This window comes from Gallinula chloropus (assembly GCF_964237585.1).
Source record: "Gallinula chloropus genome assembly, chromosome: 4".
Taxonomy (NCBI): domain Eukaryota; kingdom Metazoa; phylum Chordata; class Aves; order Gruiformes; family Rallidae; genus Gallinula; species Gallinula chloropus.
Window position 1 is genome coordinate 5604813 of NC_140088.1, and position 16555 is coordinate 5621367.

At 54.5% G+C, this 16555-nt stretch overlaps 1 protein-coding gene across 1 annotated transcript; it reads left to right on the top strand.

The window, feature by feature from the left end:
- Window positions 1-600: 600 nt before the first annotated feature.
- Window positions 601-15658, top strand: ABCD4 (ATP binding cassette subfamily D member 4). Its single transcript, XM_084263773.1, has 19 exons — window positions 601-635; window positions 856-980; window positions 1099-1226; window positions 1424-1563; window positions 4508-4624; window positions 4918-5043; window positions 5881-5931; window positions 8908-9002; window positions 9931-10052; window positions 10862-10953; window positions 11110-11199; window positions 11469-11674; window positions 11966-12057; window positions 12268-12304; window positions 13341-13390; window positions 13657-13709; window positions 14026-14102; window positions 15260-15375; window positions 15529-15658. Exons 1-19 carry the CDS (start codon window positions 619-621, stop codon window positions 15622-15624), a joined length of 1830 nt encoding a protein of 609 aa, XP_084119899.1. The 5' UTR covers window positions 601-618; the 3' UTR covers window positions 15625-15658.
- Window positions 15659-16555: the final 897 nt, after the last annotated feature.

A 16555-nucleotide genomic window follows, 5' to 3' on the forward strand; every position in this document is an offset into this window, starting at 1 on the left:
CCCACCCCGGCTCTTTGAGTCCCTCTGTGCCCCCTGCCCGGGGTTCTGCCCTGCCCCACTCCCCCCCGTGCCATCCACCATCGCGCTGGGCATCGCTGCCTTGTCCCGCGGCCCTGGCCTGACACATCGCCCGCCGACAGCTGCCAGCGCAAACCGCGTGTCCTTTCAAAGCAACACGAAACTTCGCTGCCCCCCCCCCCCCCCCCAAAATATCCCAGAAGGGCAGGAACCAGCCCTGCTCCTCCCGTCCCGCGGCCCCTGTGACAAGCGGCCAACGCCGGCTGCCCGCCGTGACCGCGCCTCAGCCCCGGCTGCCCCCAGGGGCAGCTCCTCGTCCTGCTGCAGCTCCTTTCCCGGGGCAGGAGGCAGCGCCCGCTCTCTCCCGCCTGGCGGGGGCCGGGACGCAGCCCGACCGGAGCGGCCGCGGCCGCGGGTGCGGGAGGAAGCGGCGGGGCCGCCAGGGGGCGCGGTGTCCCGCGGGGTGCTCCCGCTCGGTGTGGGGGGCGGGGAGAGGAGGAGGCGGCGGCAGCGGGCGGGGTCTCCACGCTGACGCTGCACCCGGAAGCGCCGGGCAGCGCGGTGGCGGCCGCCCCTGCCCGGGAGGGCGGCGCGGGGCTGATGCCGGCCGAGGAGAGGTGATGGTTCTCTATGCGGTAGCGCTCGGCAGGGCGGGGCTTCGTCCGGGCGGGGCTGGCTGCGCGTTGATGGCGAGAGGCAGCGCTGGGGTGGGGGGCGGCGGCCGGTGAGGAGGGGTCGGGCTGGGTACCGGTGGGGAGGGAGGGAGGGAGGGAGGAAGGCGGGCGGGCAGCCCCGAGAGCTCACCGCCGGCCCCCGTGTCTTCTTCCCCTGTTGCAGGCCTGGCCCCCGGCTGGACGGGCTGTTCCTGCGGCGCTTCCTGCGGCTGCAGGCTGTCCTCTTCCCCGGGTGGCCCTCCCCGAGCGCCCTGATGTTCCTCACGCTGCTCTGCGTCGCCTTGCTGGGTGAGCCGGGGATGGCGGGCTGGGGGGCTGCACCCCGGGCTCCCCCGGGCTCCCCCCTCCTTGCCGTGCCAGCGTCTCTCTCCTTCATTTCCTTCCCGTGCTTGCTTCTTTCCTCCAGAGCAGCTGGTTATTTACCAGGTCGGCGTCATCCCCAGCCAGTACTACGCGGTCCTTGGGAACAAGGACTTCTCCGGGTTCAAAAGGCTGACTGCCGTTGCCCTGACTCTGATCGTAGTGAACTCCACGGTAAGACAGGCCAGAGCCTCCCGTGTCTCAAAGAAAAGGGATGGGGAGGCGGCTCCCGAGGCGATCCTGGGGACAACAGATCTGGGGCTGCCCCTGCCCGGTGAGGTCTCTGTGGGGCAGGTCACTGCTGTGAACTGTTCCTTGTCATTTCGCTTTGGGAAGTGCTGGTTTCTTCTTACCTGTCCGTCTGTTTCCAGCTCAAAAGCTTCGACCAGTTTATTTGCAACCTGATGTACGTGAGCTGGAGGAAGTCCCTCACCGAATACCTCCACAGCTGCTACTTCCAGGGGCAGGTCTACTACAGCCTCCACGTGCTGCGTGAGGACATCGATAACCCGTAGGCTGCCTGTGACTTCTCTCAGCCTCTTGCTTGGCTTCTTGTGGGCTGCTCCGCGCCTTTTTCTGACTTCTCTGTGTCTCTGGGTAGGGGCTTGAGGCTTAGAAGCTTTTGCTAGGCACAAATACCCTCATCTGCCCTGGGTGGGAGGTGGTACCTGTTGGCAGGAGCTCCTGTGACTGCTGGTCATGATGGGTTTAGGGGTAGGAATGAGAGGGATGCAGAGCTGCTGTAAAACACGCTGTCTGCAAACTCAACCCTTGGCACTCAGCGTGACAGTGCAAAGGGCCTGGCTGGAGTCAGAGTGCTGCCTCTCCTTGCCTTCACACAGCCAGTGTGCTACAGCCAGGAAAGGCTTTGTTTTGCCCTGTATGAGGGTGACATTTCTGCTTTCATGTTCCTAGGAAGGAAATGACGGGGGTGACTCGAAACAGGAGAGAAGAAGCATTCAGTCCCTCCTTGCTTATCCCAGAGATCCCCTTCCAGTTTGCTTCATGCACTTGTCCTGCTTACAGCAGAGCTGCTCATTTACCTGCACAGCAAAGGTTGAATGCCTCCCTTCCTCACAACTGCCTTCCAGCCTGTCCTTGCACACAGGACTCTGCTGTCGTAGTTATGCACTTTGAAGCTAAAGATCTCACATGAGACATCATGTGAGAAGTAGAGGCTTTTTTTTTTTTCCTTTCTCCAGAGTTTAAAGAAGTTGTTATTTTAATATGCTTGCTGAAAAACTAGAAACCAGGGGATAGCTATTCCAAATCGTGTGGCATTATACAGCTTTTTTGAGGCACCAGGGTTTCCTTCCCTGGAGGGGGCACCCCTGGTCTGGTCGCTGCACTGGTGCCATTTTCCACATTGATGGCACCAGAGGAGACCAAGCCTGAGTTGTGTGTGAGAAATTCCTGTCCTGCAGGGACCCCTAACTGAAGCAGGCTATCTGCTTCTGCTGCCCAGTACTCCTGGCTGCCTGTCCTGCACAGCCTGGTGCTCTGTGGGCTTGCACAGTGAAATCGTGCTGGGTGCCTCTGGTGATTTGGTCTTTTCCTGTATCATTTTTCATCCAGGCCTATTCCCTGGCTGCTTCTGCTGGCCTGGTGCTAGGAGAGAGCCTCAGTAAGAGCAACCAGCTGCTCACAGGGGGAGCAGCAAGCAAGGAGAGGGCTTAGCTTGGGTCAAGCAGCCCTGCTGCCAGACATGAAATCCCAGCTTTATGATGCTGATGCACTTTCCAGCCACTGTCAAGGTTACTCCCACCTTCAATAAATGTTCATTTTTGGTAGTGTTTTGTGCTGGTATGCAGTTGCAAGGAGAGGTCACAAAGCCATGCCTGTCGCCCAGGCACGCAGCGCTTCCCAGGCAGGGCAGTATATTGCCCATAGCCAGAAGCTCCTGCACGCCTGGGGTGTTTTTTTTCCATTGCAGGGTGGGAAGGGGAGGACAGAGGCCCCTCTCCACATGGCTGTCCCACTCAGGTTTATTTTTAACCAGGGAATGTGTTCACATTGTGCAGTGAAATGCATGAGATAACTGGGTCGCTCTGCTCTGCAGCATGAAGCCAGCTCTCCCTGACCTTAGCAGACTGAGTGTGTGGGATTTTCATTACCACCTTGCCTCTGCTCAAACACCTGATGCTATTGTTTACTGTCTGTTTTTTTTTTTCTTGGTACCACAACCAAAAATAGCCTCTTTATCCTTAAATTCCTTGATGAGAATTTGTTTCCCTGCACTGGGTACTTAGAGAATCAGCTGAAGTGACCAAGTGGCCACCTGTTATGCAGTGCAAACCAAACTGAGTGCTAGATGCATGGTGTCATCCATCTGGAACGAATGAAGAGTGGGTTCTGAGTGGCATGCAAACACTTGCAGCTCCTAGTAGGGCATTTGAGTTGATGTTTATGTGTTATCATTGCATGTTGCTTAATAGCTCGTAAAAAGCAATATCCAGCCAGGAGTCTATAGCATGACTTACATGATAATTTTATGGGAAGAGTTACAGTCTGGGGAAAAGGAAAAATGATGGCTGTAAGGTCAGTCAGGGTGAGAGCTGCCCCAAAATGAAATCCCTTGCTGTCCCAGGACTGCAAAAGCATTGAGATGAATGACCTTGTGGTTGTATCTGCACTGGTGGGCAAGCAGGAGTCCAGCCTTGCTCTTCACTCTGGACTCCAGCATCCACAAGTCATGGCCCTTCCACCTCCACTTAGTGCATCAGACTGAAAGCCCTCATCCACGTGGTCTGGTCAGATGAGGAGCCAAGGGAGAAATCCTTCCCAGTTACCCCAACTGCAACTCCTGCTCAGCAGTGGGATGGTTGGGACTTGAGGGTCTATCACCCACATGCCTGCTGCTGATGAGGGGAAGAGGTTTGGTACACTGCTGCCTCCTCTTCTAGGATGGGGGTGGATGGCAGCACTTTTTTCTTTGCAGCAGAGGGGTCAAAAGCCACAACATGCAGAGCGAAAGGACCAGCTGGTGTGGAAGGGTGGCTTTGATGGAAGTGTTTGTGGATATCCAAAAGCTGGAGAAGGCTTGTCCTGTGCTCTAGCCAGTCCTAGTAGCTCTGGTGCCTGAGATGCAGCACCAGTACTGAAGGTTTGGAGGAGTTTTTGGTAGCCCAGGAGAGTAACAAAGCACAAGGATGCAGAGACCTTGGCACAAAGTTGGACAATGTTCTTGGAAGTGGAACAAGAGGTTAAAACAGGGTGAAAGTCATGGCAGAAGCTGTTCTTCCTGAGTGCCAGGAAGGCCCTTGGGTGGGTCTTGCTGAGCCATGGAAATTGCCTCCTGTGGGGATTGGGAGTCACAGTTGCAGGTCTCCCCCAGGCAGGGTTGTCCACCTGCTCCCTGTCCTAAGTTCAGGCAGTGCCTCGTGCCCTGTTACAGGGTTGGTGCTGGCTCTTGTTCCTGGGCTTTAACAGCATTAATGGCTCTTTGTGTTGAGTAGGGACCAGCGCATCAGCCAGGATGTGGAGAGGTTCTGCAGGCAGCTCAGCTCCATGGCCAGCAAGCTCATCATATCACCCTTCACACTGGCCTACTACACATACCAGTGCTTCCACAGGTAAGGACCCACCCAAGCCCTGCTTTCACACCTCTCCCCTATGCTCTCATCTTTGGAGTGTGGCACCCATGTTACAGTTCCCCAGACAGGCACTTGTACATGTGGGTGAGTGGTCTCTGTGCTCCAAAGGGAATTCTGCCTTGGGAATGCTGGGGTGTACAGAGCTGGCTCCCAAACCTCTGCGAAAGCCAAGAGGAGTGATGGTTGGGGGCTCTGACTGCTTGAGCCCAAGGGTGCTGGGATGTCTTTTTGCTTGGATTAGTAGCCAACCTCTCTTTCTGCTCCTTTTTCAGCACAGGCTGGCTGGGCCCAGTGAGCATCTTTGGGTATTTCATCATTGGGACGATCGTCAACAAAGTCTTGATGAGCCCGATCGTGTCTAAACTTGTGCAGCAGGAAAAGCTGGAGGGGGATTTCAGGTGAGTCCCAGCAGAGCAGCTCCTGTGAAAGGTGTGGTTTAGTCCCTGTTCAGTGCTCTGTACGCAGGTACTTCTCCTGTCCATGACTTTCCCCATGCTCAGGGAATCCAGCCTGCACAACGCTGCCCTGAAGCCCGTGTGCTGAGCTCTCACCATGCCTGGCACTGCCCTGTGTCCTGGCAGGCAGTGTCCTTGCTTCAGTGTCCTCACTCAGTCTCCAGGCTGCTTGCCTGGTCATTGCTGTTGCTGGTGCCTCTGCTGGGACGTTGGATGTGTCAAAGGAAACTGCATGTGGAGCTTCCTTGGGTGCAGATGCAAGTTCAGTGAACTGCATCTACTGACAGAAATCAGGTTTCTGCTTCACCACTGGCTTCGTGAAGTGCCCAAAATAGAACAGTCTTCCCATATGCTCTGTAATTCATCTCTTCCTCTGCAGAATTGGCTGGCTGTGTGGGTGTGTGGCAGGGGGTTTGCAGCTTTCCCTGGGGCTCAGGGCATCCAGGGACAGCAGCAGAAGCTGGTGCAGTGCAGGGGGTCCAGATCAGGGCAGTTGGTTCTGGTGATTCTCTAAGGTGGAGATGCTGGGCTAGCAAATGGGAGACCCAAGGGCTGTGAGAAGATGTGCTCAGAGAGTGGTACCCAGCTGGTGCAGAATGATGTCACCTTGTGCTAAGCCTTGCACTGCTGTGCCTCTTTGAGACTAGTGAGTACTTCTGTCAAGAGATGCCTCAGATCAGTGCTCTGACAGATGTCAGACAGGTTTCTTCTAACAAGGCTACATAATTCACTGGGCTTTTGTGCACAATCCTGATGATGGGTTTTTTTGGGGTTGTCCAGGTTCAAGCACATGCAGATTCGGGTCAACGCAGAACCAGCTGCTTTCTACAGGTCAGTACCTACCTTTCATTCCTTTATGTCCTCAGAAGGATCCTCCCAGCATATGGCATCCTCCTTCTATTCATATAGAATCAGAATCATGTAGCTTAGAGGCGTCCAGGTCTTCTTGTTGCAGCTGAACCTTTCTGTCCTCTCTGTCCTGCTGCAACATCCTACTGCCCTGACACTGTCCTCCTTTGCATTCTGCCCATCATCCACAGAAATGCTCCACAGCAGCAGCAGACAGCTATTTTTTCCCTGCCTCCGTTCTGACATCCCCAGAGGCCCCTTAGAGATTCAGTGCTGGCTTTAGAGACCGTTGCTGATGTTTTGCCAGGTCCTTACCTGGAAGACCGCTCCAGGTCTCATTGCATCTTGTCAGGATGTTCCCTTGGGGGGCTTGTTGCAGGTTGCTTCTGGCCCCATCCTGCTGCCACTAACCTGTGTGCCTTCTGTGGGCGTGCTAGCTGTTGCCTGGCTTTCCTTATCTCTGCTTGTTCCTCTGGGTCAGCCTGTGCCCTGACCCTCCCAGCACTGTACTGCTGCTCTCTAAATTTGCTCAGTGCCTTTTACCCCAGAGCTGAGTATGCAGCTGGGAGCCTGGTGGCATCTCCCAGCTTGGCGACACCCTGAAGTCTGTTGAGCTGCTGTTGGAGCATTTAAGATGTTTCACAGAAATGGCTAGCACCCAGGAAAAGGGCCATGATTTTACTGTAGCTTGTGCTGGGGTGCCTGGTTGGTGGCAGGAGGTCATTGCTCATCTCTTGTCACATGTCTGCCTTTGCCCTGTGCCTTGTAAAATCACACTTCTTCCAGGAATTTAGGCAAGCAGCAGCTATCCTGTCTCTGCCCTTCCCTGCCTGTGATCTGTGTTTGGCTCCTTTGTGCTGTAAGGACTGAGAATTTCAAGTGGTGTGGTGCTGTCCCCAAAGTGGTTTGATTAAAAGCACCGATTCCATAAAGATTTATATTGACAGGCATGAAACTTTGATTTAAAATAACTGAAATCAATCTTGGTTTCCATTGGCAAGTTTGAGTGGTTTCTTTGGGGACTGGTTGTCTGCTGTTGGTTGATGATGATTTCTCTTAATGGAGAAGATGCTCTAATTACATGCCCTTATTTAAGCTGCAGTATTTTCCCTCACAATTTGGAAGTTTTTCATTCTATTTCTAAGTAGAAAATGGAAAGTGGTTTCTTATGCTGGAAAACGGACTGTCTGTCTTCAATACAGCTCATCAGTAGGAAAGTTTCACTTGGTGGGAAACTGGAATTTGATTGCATTGCACAAAGCCAGGCATCTTCATAGTGGGAATCTTAATTAAAAACAAAGGATTTTTTTTAAAAGGGGGAGTGGTGGGGTGGTCCTGCAGAAGGAGGCATATGAGGCAAGTGGCTGTGTTTGATTGCCAGACTTCTCTAGCTTGTAGGAGCTGTCAGATCTTGTCCTCTTGCACTCACCTAACCACTGTTTTGGTAAAGGAAGAAACAAAACCTGAGCACTGTTGTTTTTTACCATTTTTTTTGTTTTCTAAGCCTTTGGCAAACTTGTTTTAAAAGTGAACTGAAAAGGAGGGGAAGCCAAAACCAATACGGCAATCTCTCCTCATCTGCAAAAGAAATAATAGCTCTGGTCCCCAGAACCTTCCTCACTCCAACTCCTTGTGTCCCAAGGCTTTGTCCTTTCTGAATGCTCAGCAAGCAAACACTGCAGCTCCCTACTCACCCGAGATGGGCTGTAGGGCAGCGATGCCAAACTGAGCTCTCACCAGATCTGTTTCTAGAGAGAGAGAAACATATTTTTCTAAGGAAGAGATTCTTTAGAACTGAGACTCTCCAGGAATCTCAAGCTGTGTTTATTCGTGCAGCCCCTGGCCCAGTCTGCTCGGGCCCTGGGGACTCCCCCGTTGTGTGCAGCGGGGTGGGAGTGCGGGTGTGTGCTGGGCACGGGGGGTGTGTTGGGTGGCAGGGGCAATGTCAGCCGCGGCAGGTTGGGAGCCTGGAGCGAGGCGTGCGGCTCTCTCTGCGTTTTGCCACCTGAGGGCAGCCCTGCCCTTGCAAAGGAGCAGAAGGAGCTGCCATGCTTGCTGAAAGTGGTGTGTGGGAGCTAAGATGTGCCTCCTTGCTGCTGGCTCAGCCTGTTTGTGGGAGCATCACTGCCGGCTTTGGGGAGTGGGAGCATCACTGCTAGCTTGGGGAGTGGGAGCATCACTGCTAGCTTGGGGAGTGGGAGCATCACTGCCGGCTTTGGGCAGTGGGAGCATCACTGCCAGCTTTGGGGAGTGGGAGCATCACTGCCGGCTTTGGGCAGTGGGAGCATCACTGCCGGCTTTGGGCAGTGGGAGCATCACTGCCGGCTTTGGGGAGTGGGAGCATCACTACCGGCTTTGGGGAGTGGGAGCATCACTGCCGGCTTTGGGGAGTGGGAGCATCACTGCCAGCTTTGGGCAGTGGGAGCATCACTGCCGGCTTTGGGCAGTGGGAGCATCACTGCCGGCTTTGGGCAGGGGGAGCACCACTGCCGACTTTGGGCAGGGGGAGCATCACTGCCGGCTTTGGGCAGGGGGAGCATCACTGCCGGCTTTGGGGAGTGGGAGCATCACTGCCAGCTTTGGGCAGTGGGAGCATCACTGCCGGCTTTGGGCAGTGGGAGCATCACTGCCGGCTTTGGGCAGGGGGAGCACCACTGCCGACTTTGGGCAGGGGGAGCACTACTGCCGGCTTTGGGCAGGGGGAGCACCACTGCCGGCTTTGGGCAGTGGGCAACCCTCTGGTGCCCTCAGAGATACCCCTGGGAAAGGGGGGCTCTGGGTTTGGGCTCACCTGCGCTGTTGGCAGCAAAGCTTTCCTGGCGAAGCTCTTCAGGAAGGCACCCTTGGCTGTTTGGCTCCTGCTTGGAGGCGAAGGTGCCAGGCCCTTTCCAAGCCTCAATCCAGAGGCTGGTGCTTGCTCCTGGCATGCCTGTGGCACGTTGCAATTCTCTGTTGCAGGGCTGGGCGAGTGGAGCACATGCGCACGGACCGGAGGCTCCAAAGCCTGCTGCAGACCCAGAGGGAGCTGATAGGCAAGGAGCTGTGGCTATACAGTGAGTGGGGAGTTTTTTGTGGGGTGGAGGGGGGTGAAGTGGGGTGTGTGGTAGCCCCAGTGGGGTTGCCCACAGGCTTGGGAACCCTACTGCTAGAATAGTGGTGCTGGGCTTTTGTACTGGCACCCTTAAGGTGAGCAGAGGGTGCCTCCTGCAGCCCTCAGTGGGAATCCTGCTGTGCAAAAGCCTCACTGTGAGAAAAGCTGTGAAGCACCCAGCTAGGTCACAGAATGCAAGCCCCAAAATGGGAATCTGCAGGATTCTGTGCTTTTTGTGGGGCAGGTGTTCAGTGGCCAGGGAGAGAGGAAAGGGCTTAAGCTTTGTAGAAGAAGACTGTGTATTGCTGGGAGCTGTGGAAACATCTTTCCCATAGAGGAGTCTGTCCCTTGAGCATAGTTGTTCCCTGAAAACCTCCCTTCTGCCATTGTCACTGGGTTTGGGCACTGAATGACCACTATGAAGACAACCCTTTCTTACCTCACCAGCACAGCAAACTTCTGAGAAATGTAAGGGAGGGAGAGCCCTGGCTGCAGATGTCTCTGTGAGAGTTAGGAGACAGGTCTTTTTGCCTGTGCTGTGGTCCAAGACAGACTGTACAGCCAACCATCTCAGCCCAGAGCTTTGTTTTTGCCTTCCCTCCTGTTGTGGGTCAGCCAGGCCCCTGAAGAGTAGAAACAACCTGGCAAAGTGGCTTTGGCTCTGTGATGGTTTCTGAGCTGTGTGCCTGGATGATGTTTCATTGCTAAGGGACCTGCCCAAAAGTCCTCTTTGCACTCTGGTACTTGTTCAAAATGGGTGTTTCTGCTCCAGTGTATCATGAAGGACCAGGGGTCTTCCTCTGACTGGGTTCATGGGCTGCACTTGAGCCTGGCTGGAAGAGAGGTTCCCACCCTAACTCACTGTCTTCTCTCCCTGTGCTTCTGCCCAGTTGGGATCAACACCTTTGACTACCTGGGCAGCATCCTGAGCTACGTGGTCATTGCCATTCCCATCTTTTCTGGGGTCTACGGTGACCTGAGTCCAACAGAGCTCAGTGCCCTTGTCAGCAAGGTGAGCTAAGGGTGATCTCCCAGACCCCACTGTGGAGGGTAAGTGGGCACTGAGGATGGAGGTTTTGTATAGGCTGGTGGCATTGGGCTGCAGCAACTGACCTTCAGGTTAGACTGCCCCTGCATGTGGTGGCATGGAAATAGGAGTTTGGAGCCAGCTGGTATATGATTAACCTGGGGGTGAGAGCTGTCAAGGACACATCTGTGTGTGTGTTTCCTAGCTCAGATCTCTGCATCTAATAAAAAAATAAAAAGGGAGGTCAGAAAGCCTCTGGCTTTCAGCAGTGTGGGTGGGGATTGGGTCTGCACAGTGCTGTGGGTCTGGGTAATGCCCTGGGCTGCTGCTTGCAGTGATCCTGGCCACCTGCAAGGTGAGCTGGCTTGCATTTGCCTTCCTGACCTGACTTGTTCCCAGACACTCAAAACTGGCTTGTGGTAGAGAATGCAGCTAAGTGGGCACTGCAAGCTGAGACACCCTGCTCTGAGCCATGTACAGTGCCAGGGCAGGGCTGGTGGTGTAGATCTGCATGACTGAGATGGGGCCACTCTGCAAACACCATCCCTGGGTGGCAGGAGATGTGTCCACGTGGGAAAAACTGCTGTACTGAGCAGGGAAGCCCTGCTCCACTCAAATACAGGCAACTTCTCCTTCACTCCCACCACCCTGGGTGACTTCTCCACCCCTTTTTTCATCTTGCTGGGACTACAGAAGTGGCCAAGTGTCCTTGGTTGCCTCCTTGCAGCCATGGAGGGAGGGGCAGCATCCCAGCTCAGTGCTGACCCTTGCTCTGGCGTGTCATTTCTCCCTAGAATGCTTTTGTTTCCATCTACCTCATCGGCTGCTTCAGCCAGCTCATAGATCTCTCCAGCACTGTGACTGATGTAGCTGGCTACACACACAGGTGAGCTTCTCTGCAGGTGGGCAGTACAGGACAAGGCTCTGCCCAGGTCTGTACTAAATAAATGAGTTGCTTGTGAGCAAGCACAGACAGGTTTGAGTATTGTAAGGTGGCAGCTGGAGTTGTCCCTGGCGTTCATGCAAGCTCTTGTTTGTCTAGGATTGGTGAACTGCAGGAGACCTTGCTAAGCCTTGGCAGAAAAAAGCCTGATAACTACTTGGAAACCAAAGCCAGCTGGGATTTGGATGGGTGAGTCTCCCCTCAGCAACTGGCTGGCTTGCAGCTCCTGTGTCAGTGAGAGGGTTGTTGTGGGATGGACGTGAGCTTTGGTGTCACAGCGTGTTGAATGCAGGTGGTTGGAAAAGGCAGGTTTTGCTGGGATTTGCCATTCCTGGGATGCATGGGGCTGGGCTGCTGTCAAAGAGACACAGGAGGTCTGAGGTGCTGATCCTTGCCAGTCTGGGTGTGATTGCTTACCCCCAGGTCTCTCCCCCTTTGTCTCACTGGTGGCCCAGCAGCCATTCTGGGGATGACCCAGTGCCAAGGGACACAGCTTTCCTCCTGGAGCGAGTAACACTTTCAGTACCATCCTCTGGCAAGCTGCTCATCAAGGACCTGAGTCTCAGGATCTCACAAGGAAATAGTGTGGTGATTGTGGGGAACACTGGCACAGGGAAGACATCTCTCCTGAGGCTCCTGGCAGGACTCTGGGAGAGCACACGGGGTAAGGACGGCTGCTCACCACAGCCTTCTCTTTCTCTACTAGGCCCTCCCTGAGCCTGGAAGGTGGCAGTGTGGTGTTGTGAGGCCAGTGCCATGTTGTGATGGTGTACATCACTGATGCACTGGTGCCACCTCTCTCCATCTCATACTCTGCCTCTCATTGCTTTGCCCTGTGTCGCAAACATACCTTCTCTGGGATTTGTTGGCTACTTTGTGGGGGAGGACTGAAAAAGGGGTGGTGGGGAGTGGCTGGCTGGCACTGCAGGCTTGGCAGGAGTGTGTCTCTGTGCAGGGAGCATCAAGATGTTGACCTGCTTCGGCCCCCGGGGAGTGGTGTTCCTGCCGCAGCGGCCCTTCTTCACCGATGGAAGCCTGCGGGAGCAGGTGAGCCCAGGGGCTGCCTCTGCTCTGGCCCCAGCTGTGCTCCCAGATGTGGCTGTGCCCTGCGAAGCTGAGTGCTGCAGAAAGACCTGCAAGAGGGGGGATGCCTGTGTCTGCCCTTCCCTTGTGCTTGAGTTCATGCCACGGCTGTTGTGTCTCTGATGGACTGTGTGCTGGTCCCTCTGACCTGGCTTCCTTTGCTCTGTTAAACAGGTGATCTATCCCCTGAAGGAGATCTATCCAGCTTCAGGTATGTGGCAATTCATTAGAGCAATTAGCCAACCCTGGTGTCAGCTCCCTGCCTTGTACCCCTACCATGCCCCATCAGGAATCCATTTTGCTTTTGTTGCTCTCTGCTTTTCCCTGGGAAGATTTGCCTTGGTGTGGGTTAAGGTCAGCTCTGTGTTCCCTCACTTTTGGGAGGGGGCATGTCCTCTTGATAAGAGCATATTCTCTTGATGTGATGAGAACAAGCTGGCTCTGCTCTGGATGTTGTGCTGGACAGGTGATTTCTGTTGAGGCCCCTTGCTGTTGGCACACAGCTGATCCATCAGGTGCAGCCTGCCATGTTTGCCTTGATCTCATTTTCCATCCACCCCCATCTTACACTGTTCCTCTCTTTCATACAGTGTCCCAGGGCATTGTGTGCTGTTGAGGTCAGACTAGATGGATCCCTTCCCCTGTCCTCTTCCCAAGCCAGACCAGATGTGGTCTGCTGCAGCTACTGCTATCCAAGCTTAAGTTTCTGAGTGACTGCAGCCATCAGCTACTGTTGTGGCTCTTCAGCAGCTTCAGAGAGGTCCATGGCAGATACACAGCCCTTCTGATCAGATTCTGGCTACTGACTGTACCAACTCCAGTGTGTGCTGGTTCCCCCTGAGGTTTTTCCCATCCCACAGAGGAACCTTTTGCTTGCTGCTACCTGAGCTCCCATGACTCCACCACCTGCAGCGTTCAGAGGGCAGTAAGCCATAAGAGAGCAGCTGTGAGCAGGCCCTTGGCAACTGAAACCTGGATCCCTGTGTGCTGGCTGTGTCCATCTGTGACTGTGGCCTGAGCCAGGTCTCACCCACGGTGCCAGGCATGCTTAGCCTTTTCAAGGAAGGTCTGTCTTTGGGAGCTCTCTGTGCCAAAGCTCAGAACCTGAGACGGTTAAGTGTTCAAGCTGGCTACACTAGACCTCAGAACATCCTCCAGTGCTCTCCTCCTGCCCCACAAGCTTGTCCTTGCAGCTGTGGCCTCAGCACAGGTTGTCTCTGCTTATGCTTCACTGCTTTCTGCCCTAGGGTCTACAGATGATGAGAGAATTGTGCGATTCCTTGAGCTGGCTGGCCTGGTGAGTCCCCAGTAGTGCTGCTGCCTGCTTTCCTGGTGCTCTGCCAGCAAGGGAAGAGGGGACGTGGTGTTGTGGCAGCACAGTGTGACCGTGTGCTGGACACGTGGGGACACTGTCTGCAGCTGGGACAGGCAGAGGAGGAGGGATATGGAGCGACTGTGGCTCAGGCAGGAAAAGAGGGAGCAGCAGGAAGGGGGTGGGTAAGCTGCAGTGGGTAAGCCCCCAAGTTGGGGGCTGTGTTCACAAGCCTGTTGTGCTCTCTGCAGACTGACTTGCTGGCCAGGGCTGGAGGACTGGACGAGCAGGTGGACTGGAACTGGTAAGGGAGCTTGCCATCTGTGGGACTTGGGGTGATCCCTCTGGGTGGTGAGCGCTTCTCAGTGGATGCACATTGCTGCTGGGCTTGGAAACATCAGTGTCCTGCAAGCCTCCACACCCCAAGCATCAATGCCAGCAGTCCCCAGCCATGCTGCCAGCTGACTGTGCACAGGGGCACAGAGACAATCCCAGTGTGGAGGGGAGCACGGGGGCACACAGGGGCAGTGGCTGCTGGAGTGTCCTGTATCAGCAAGCATAAGCTCTTCAGCACATGAGCTCTTTGTTGAGGGAGATTTTGATCCTCAACCCTGCTGCAGGTATGACATCCTGTCCCCAGGGGAGATGCAGAGGCTCTCGTTTGCACGGCTCTTCTACCTCCAGCCAAAATATGCAGGTGAGTGAGTGACTGGGAAAGAAAGGCAGGGGGGTGGGAGGGGAAGCAAAAAGCACAACCTTTGGTATAAAGAAAAACTGGTACAGAGACAACTCATGGAATGCTTTGTCTTGGCCATTGTTTTAGCAGCGTGGCACACAGAGGATTCAGGTGTGAAAACATTTCATTATGGAAGTGGAGGGTGGTAAATCAAGGAGCTGTGTGTGTATAAGGCATTCTCTTAGAGAACTAAGGATTGGTGTTCATGGTCCAGTTCCAGTGGCACCTGAAGAAGCCCCCTCTCAGCACATTCATCAGGTGCCATGTAAGAGGGCGTGCATGGCAACAGCTTCTGTATCTGAAGCTTGTGAACATCTGTAGGGTTGTGGAAGCATTGTGGGAAACTTAATTGTAACTCAGCAAAAGAAGACTGGGAGCAGTGGGAGAAACTGTCCAAATACATCACAGGAGCAGCTCCCATTAGCAGATGGGGCTAATTCCTTTGCACACCTAGATTGCTAGTGGCTGAGGAGGGGGCTGTTGGAGGACTTGTCACAAGGTCCAGGCTGGGTGGGGGTGACCAGAGCCAGGGTTGGTAGCAAGTAGCCACATGTAAGCACTTCTCTTTCCCTGAACCCTGCTGCACAGCTTGGTGCTGTCTGGGCAGAAGGAGCCTGTGGTTTGCAAACTGAAACCTGTAGCGATCACGTAAAGTAAATTGAATTTATCTGTCCTAGAACTGTACTATTTCCCCTTAACTGACAGGAAGGTGCCTCTGGATGCTCCAGGTGGGGGTCTGGACCAGAGGGGTGTACTGGCTGCTGCTCAGCCTGGTGCCCTGACACACAACCTGCCTTGAGAAGGTTGTCTCTTGGCTTTAACAGCAGTGGGGACAAGGCAGTGGCTAGCAACTATTGAGTGAAAGGAAAGAGATGGATGGTGCAGTTTGGGTGGATTTGAGGGCTTTTTGGGGAAGGGCAGCAATCCCAGTTGACTGAAGCCAGCTGTGCCAGAGGGAAATCAGAGTCTTTGAGCTTCTCCTCACTTGCTTTTTGCAGATGCTCTTGGTGAACTCTGGTTAATAAGTGAAATGTACTCAGCAGATGCTGCTCTTTTGCCTGGGTGGGGGGATGACTGGTTGGGAGAGGATTTGTGGGGCTTACAACTTTTCTCTTTAGTGCTAGATGAAGCCACCAGTGCCCTGACTGAAGAGGTGGAGCAAGAGCTGTACCGTGTTTGCCTTCAGCTGGGTATGACACTGATCAGCGTAGGACACAGGGCCAGCCTGGAAAAGGTGAGATGGGGAGACAGTGCTCCAGGGCTCCTGGGTGGTGGCAAGACAGGGTCCCTGGCAAGCAGAGGGTGGTGACTGAGGCTGGAGACCCTCACTGTGGGAAGACATGCCCTCGCAGAGGCATCCCTCAGTGGCTGTGTTATTGAATTGCAGTTCCACAGCTGGATTTTGAAACTTCATGGAGAGGGAAGATGGGAGCTCACGCGATGCGAGAAGACGAAGCGGCCCCCAGCTGGGGAAGGATGCTGAAAAACGTGCCTGCCCTTGTCTGGCCAGCTGCAGAACCTGTGCACACGTGGGAGAGTTCTGAATAGCAGCCATGGAGCTGCCAAGACAGCAGCTGCCAAGAAAGGGATTCATCCAGTGAAAGACCAGATCTGGGTTTCACTGGTGCACACAAAGCCAAGCCTGAACTCACGGTGTAGGGTTCTACCAGGAGCCACGTCTGTGCCATCCTTCTCCCAGCCCCCTTTCTCCTCCCTCTCATGGGGAAGGAGCCTGAGCTGTTAGGCTCCCCAAAGGGAAGATGCTGCTCCATGAGGCCTGTAGAATCAACAGTCCAGGATGCAATGGTGTGAGGCTAGGATGCTGTGTCCTGTTCTGCCCTCTGTGCTTGCTGGGACCTCTGTCTCCTTGATGCACAGCTCTGCAGAACAGACCTCTCTACCTGTGGCTCTGTTGAGGGTTGTGCTCCTCAGCAGGAATCCAGGGATGCACTGTAAGGGGAGGGGAATGCTGGCACAGAGGATGGGTATGTCTCTGCTTTCCTGGTGACGCGGGGTTACAGATCAAAGAAACATTTTTGTATTAAAATCTGGGGCCTGTTTTCCAATAACATTTACACAGAAGAGTCAGAGTTTGTTAACCAAAAATAGTGCATTTTTTGCTTCTGGGGTTTCCTTTGGAGGAGATGTGTGTATATTGGTAATGGTTCTGGGCTAAGCTGTTGCTGAAGAGAGGAGCAGGGAGAGGAATAACATACTTATCCTGCCTTGCTGCTACCTCCACAGCTACTGCAAGGCACAAGGGCTTTTGGCCCTCTGCTTTTAGAAGGGGGGAAATAGAGCTCATCTTCCCTTGCTGTCCTGCCCATAGTCAGTCATGTTCTACCTCCTGCCACCCACAGGCATACGCAGACAGGCTTTTGAGGGTCTCTGTGTTGCAGAGAGGTCACTCTGAG

Coding starts and splice junctions, on each gene's coding strand:
- ABCD4 (XM_084263773.1), top strand. Junction 14,103..15,259: donor CCTCCAGCCAAAATATGCAG/GTGAGTGAGTGA, acceptor TTTTCTCTTTAG/TGCTAGATGAAGCCACCAGT. Junction 15,376..15,528: donor ACAGGGCCAGCCTGGAAAAG/GTGAGATGGGGA, acceptor ATTGAATTGCAG/TTCCACAGCTGGATTTTGAA.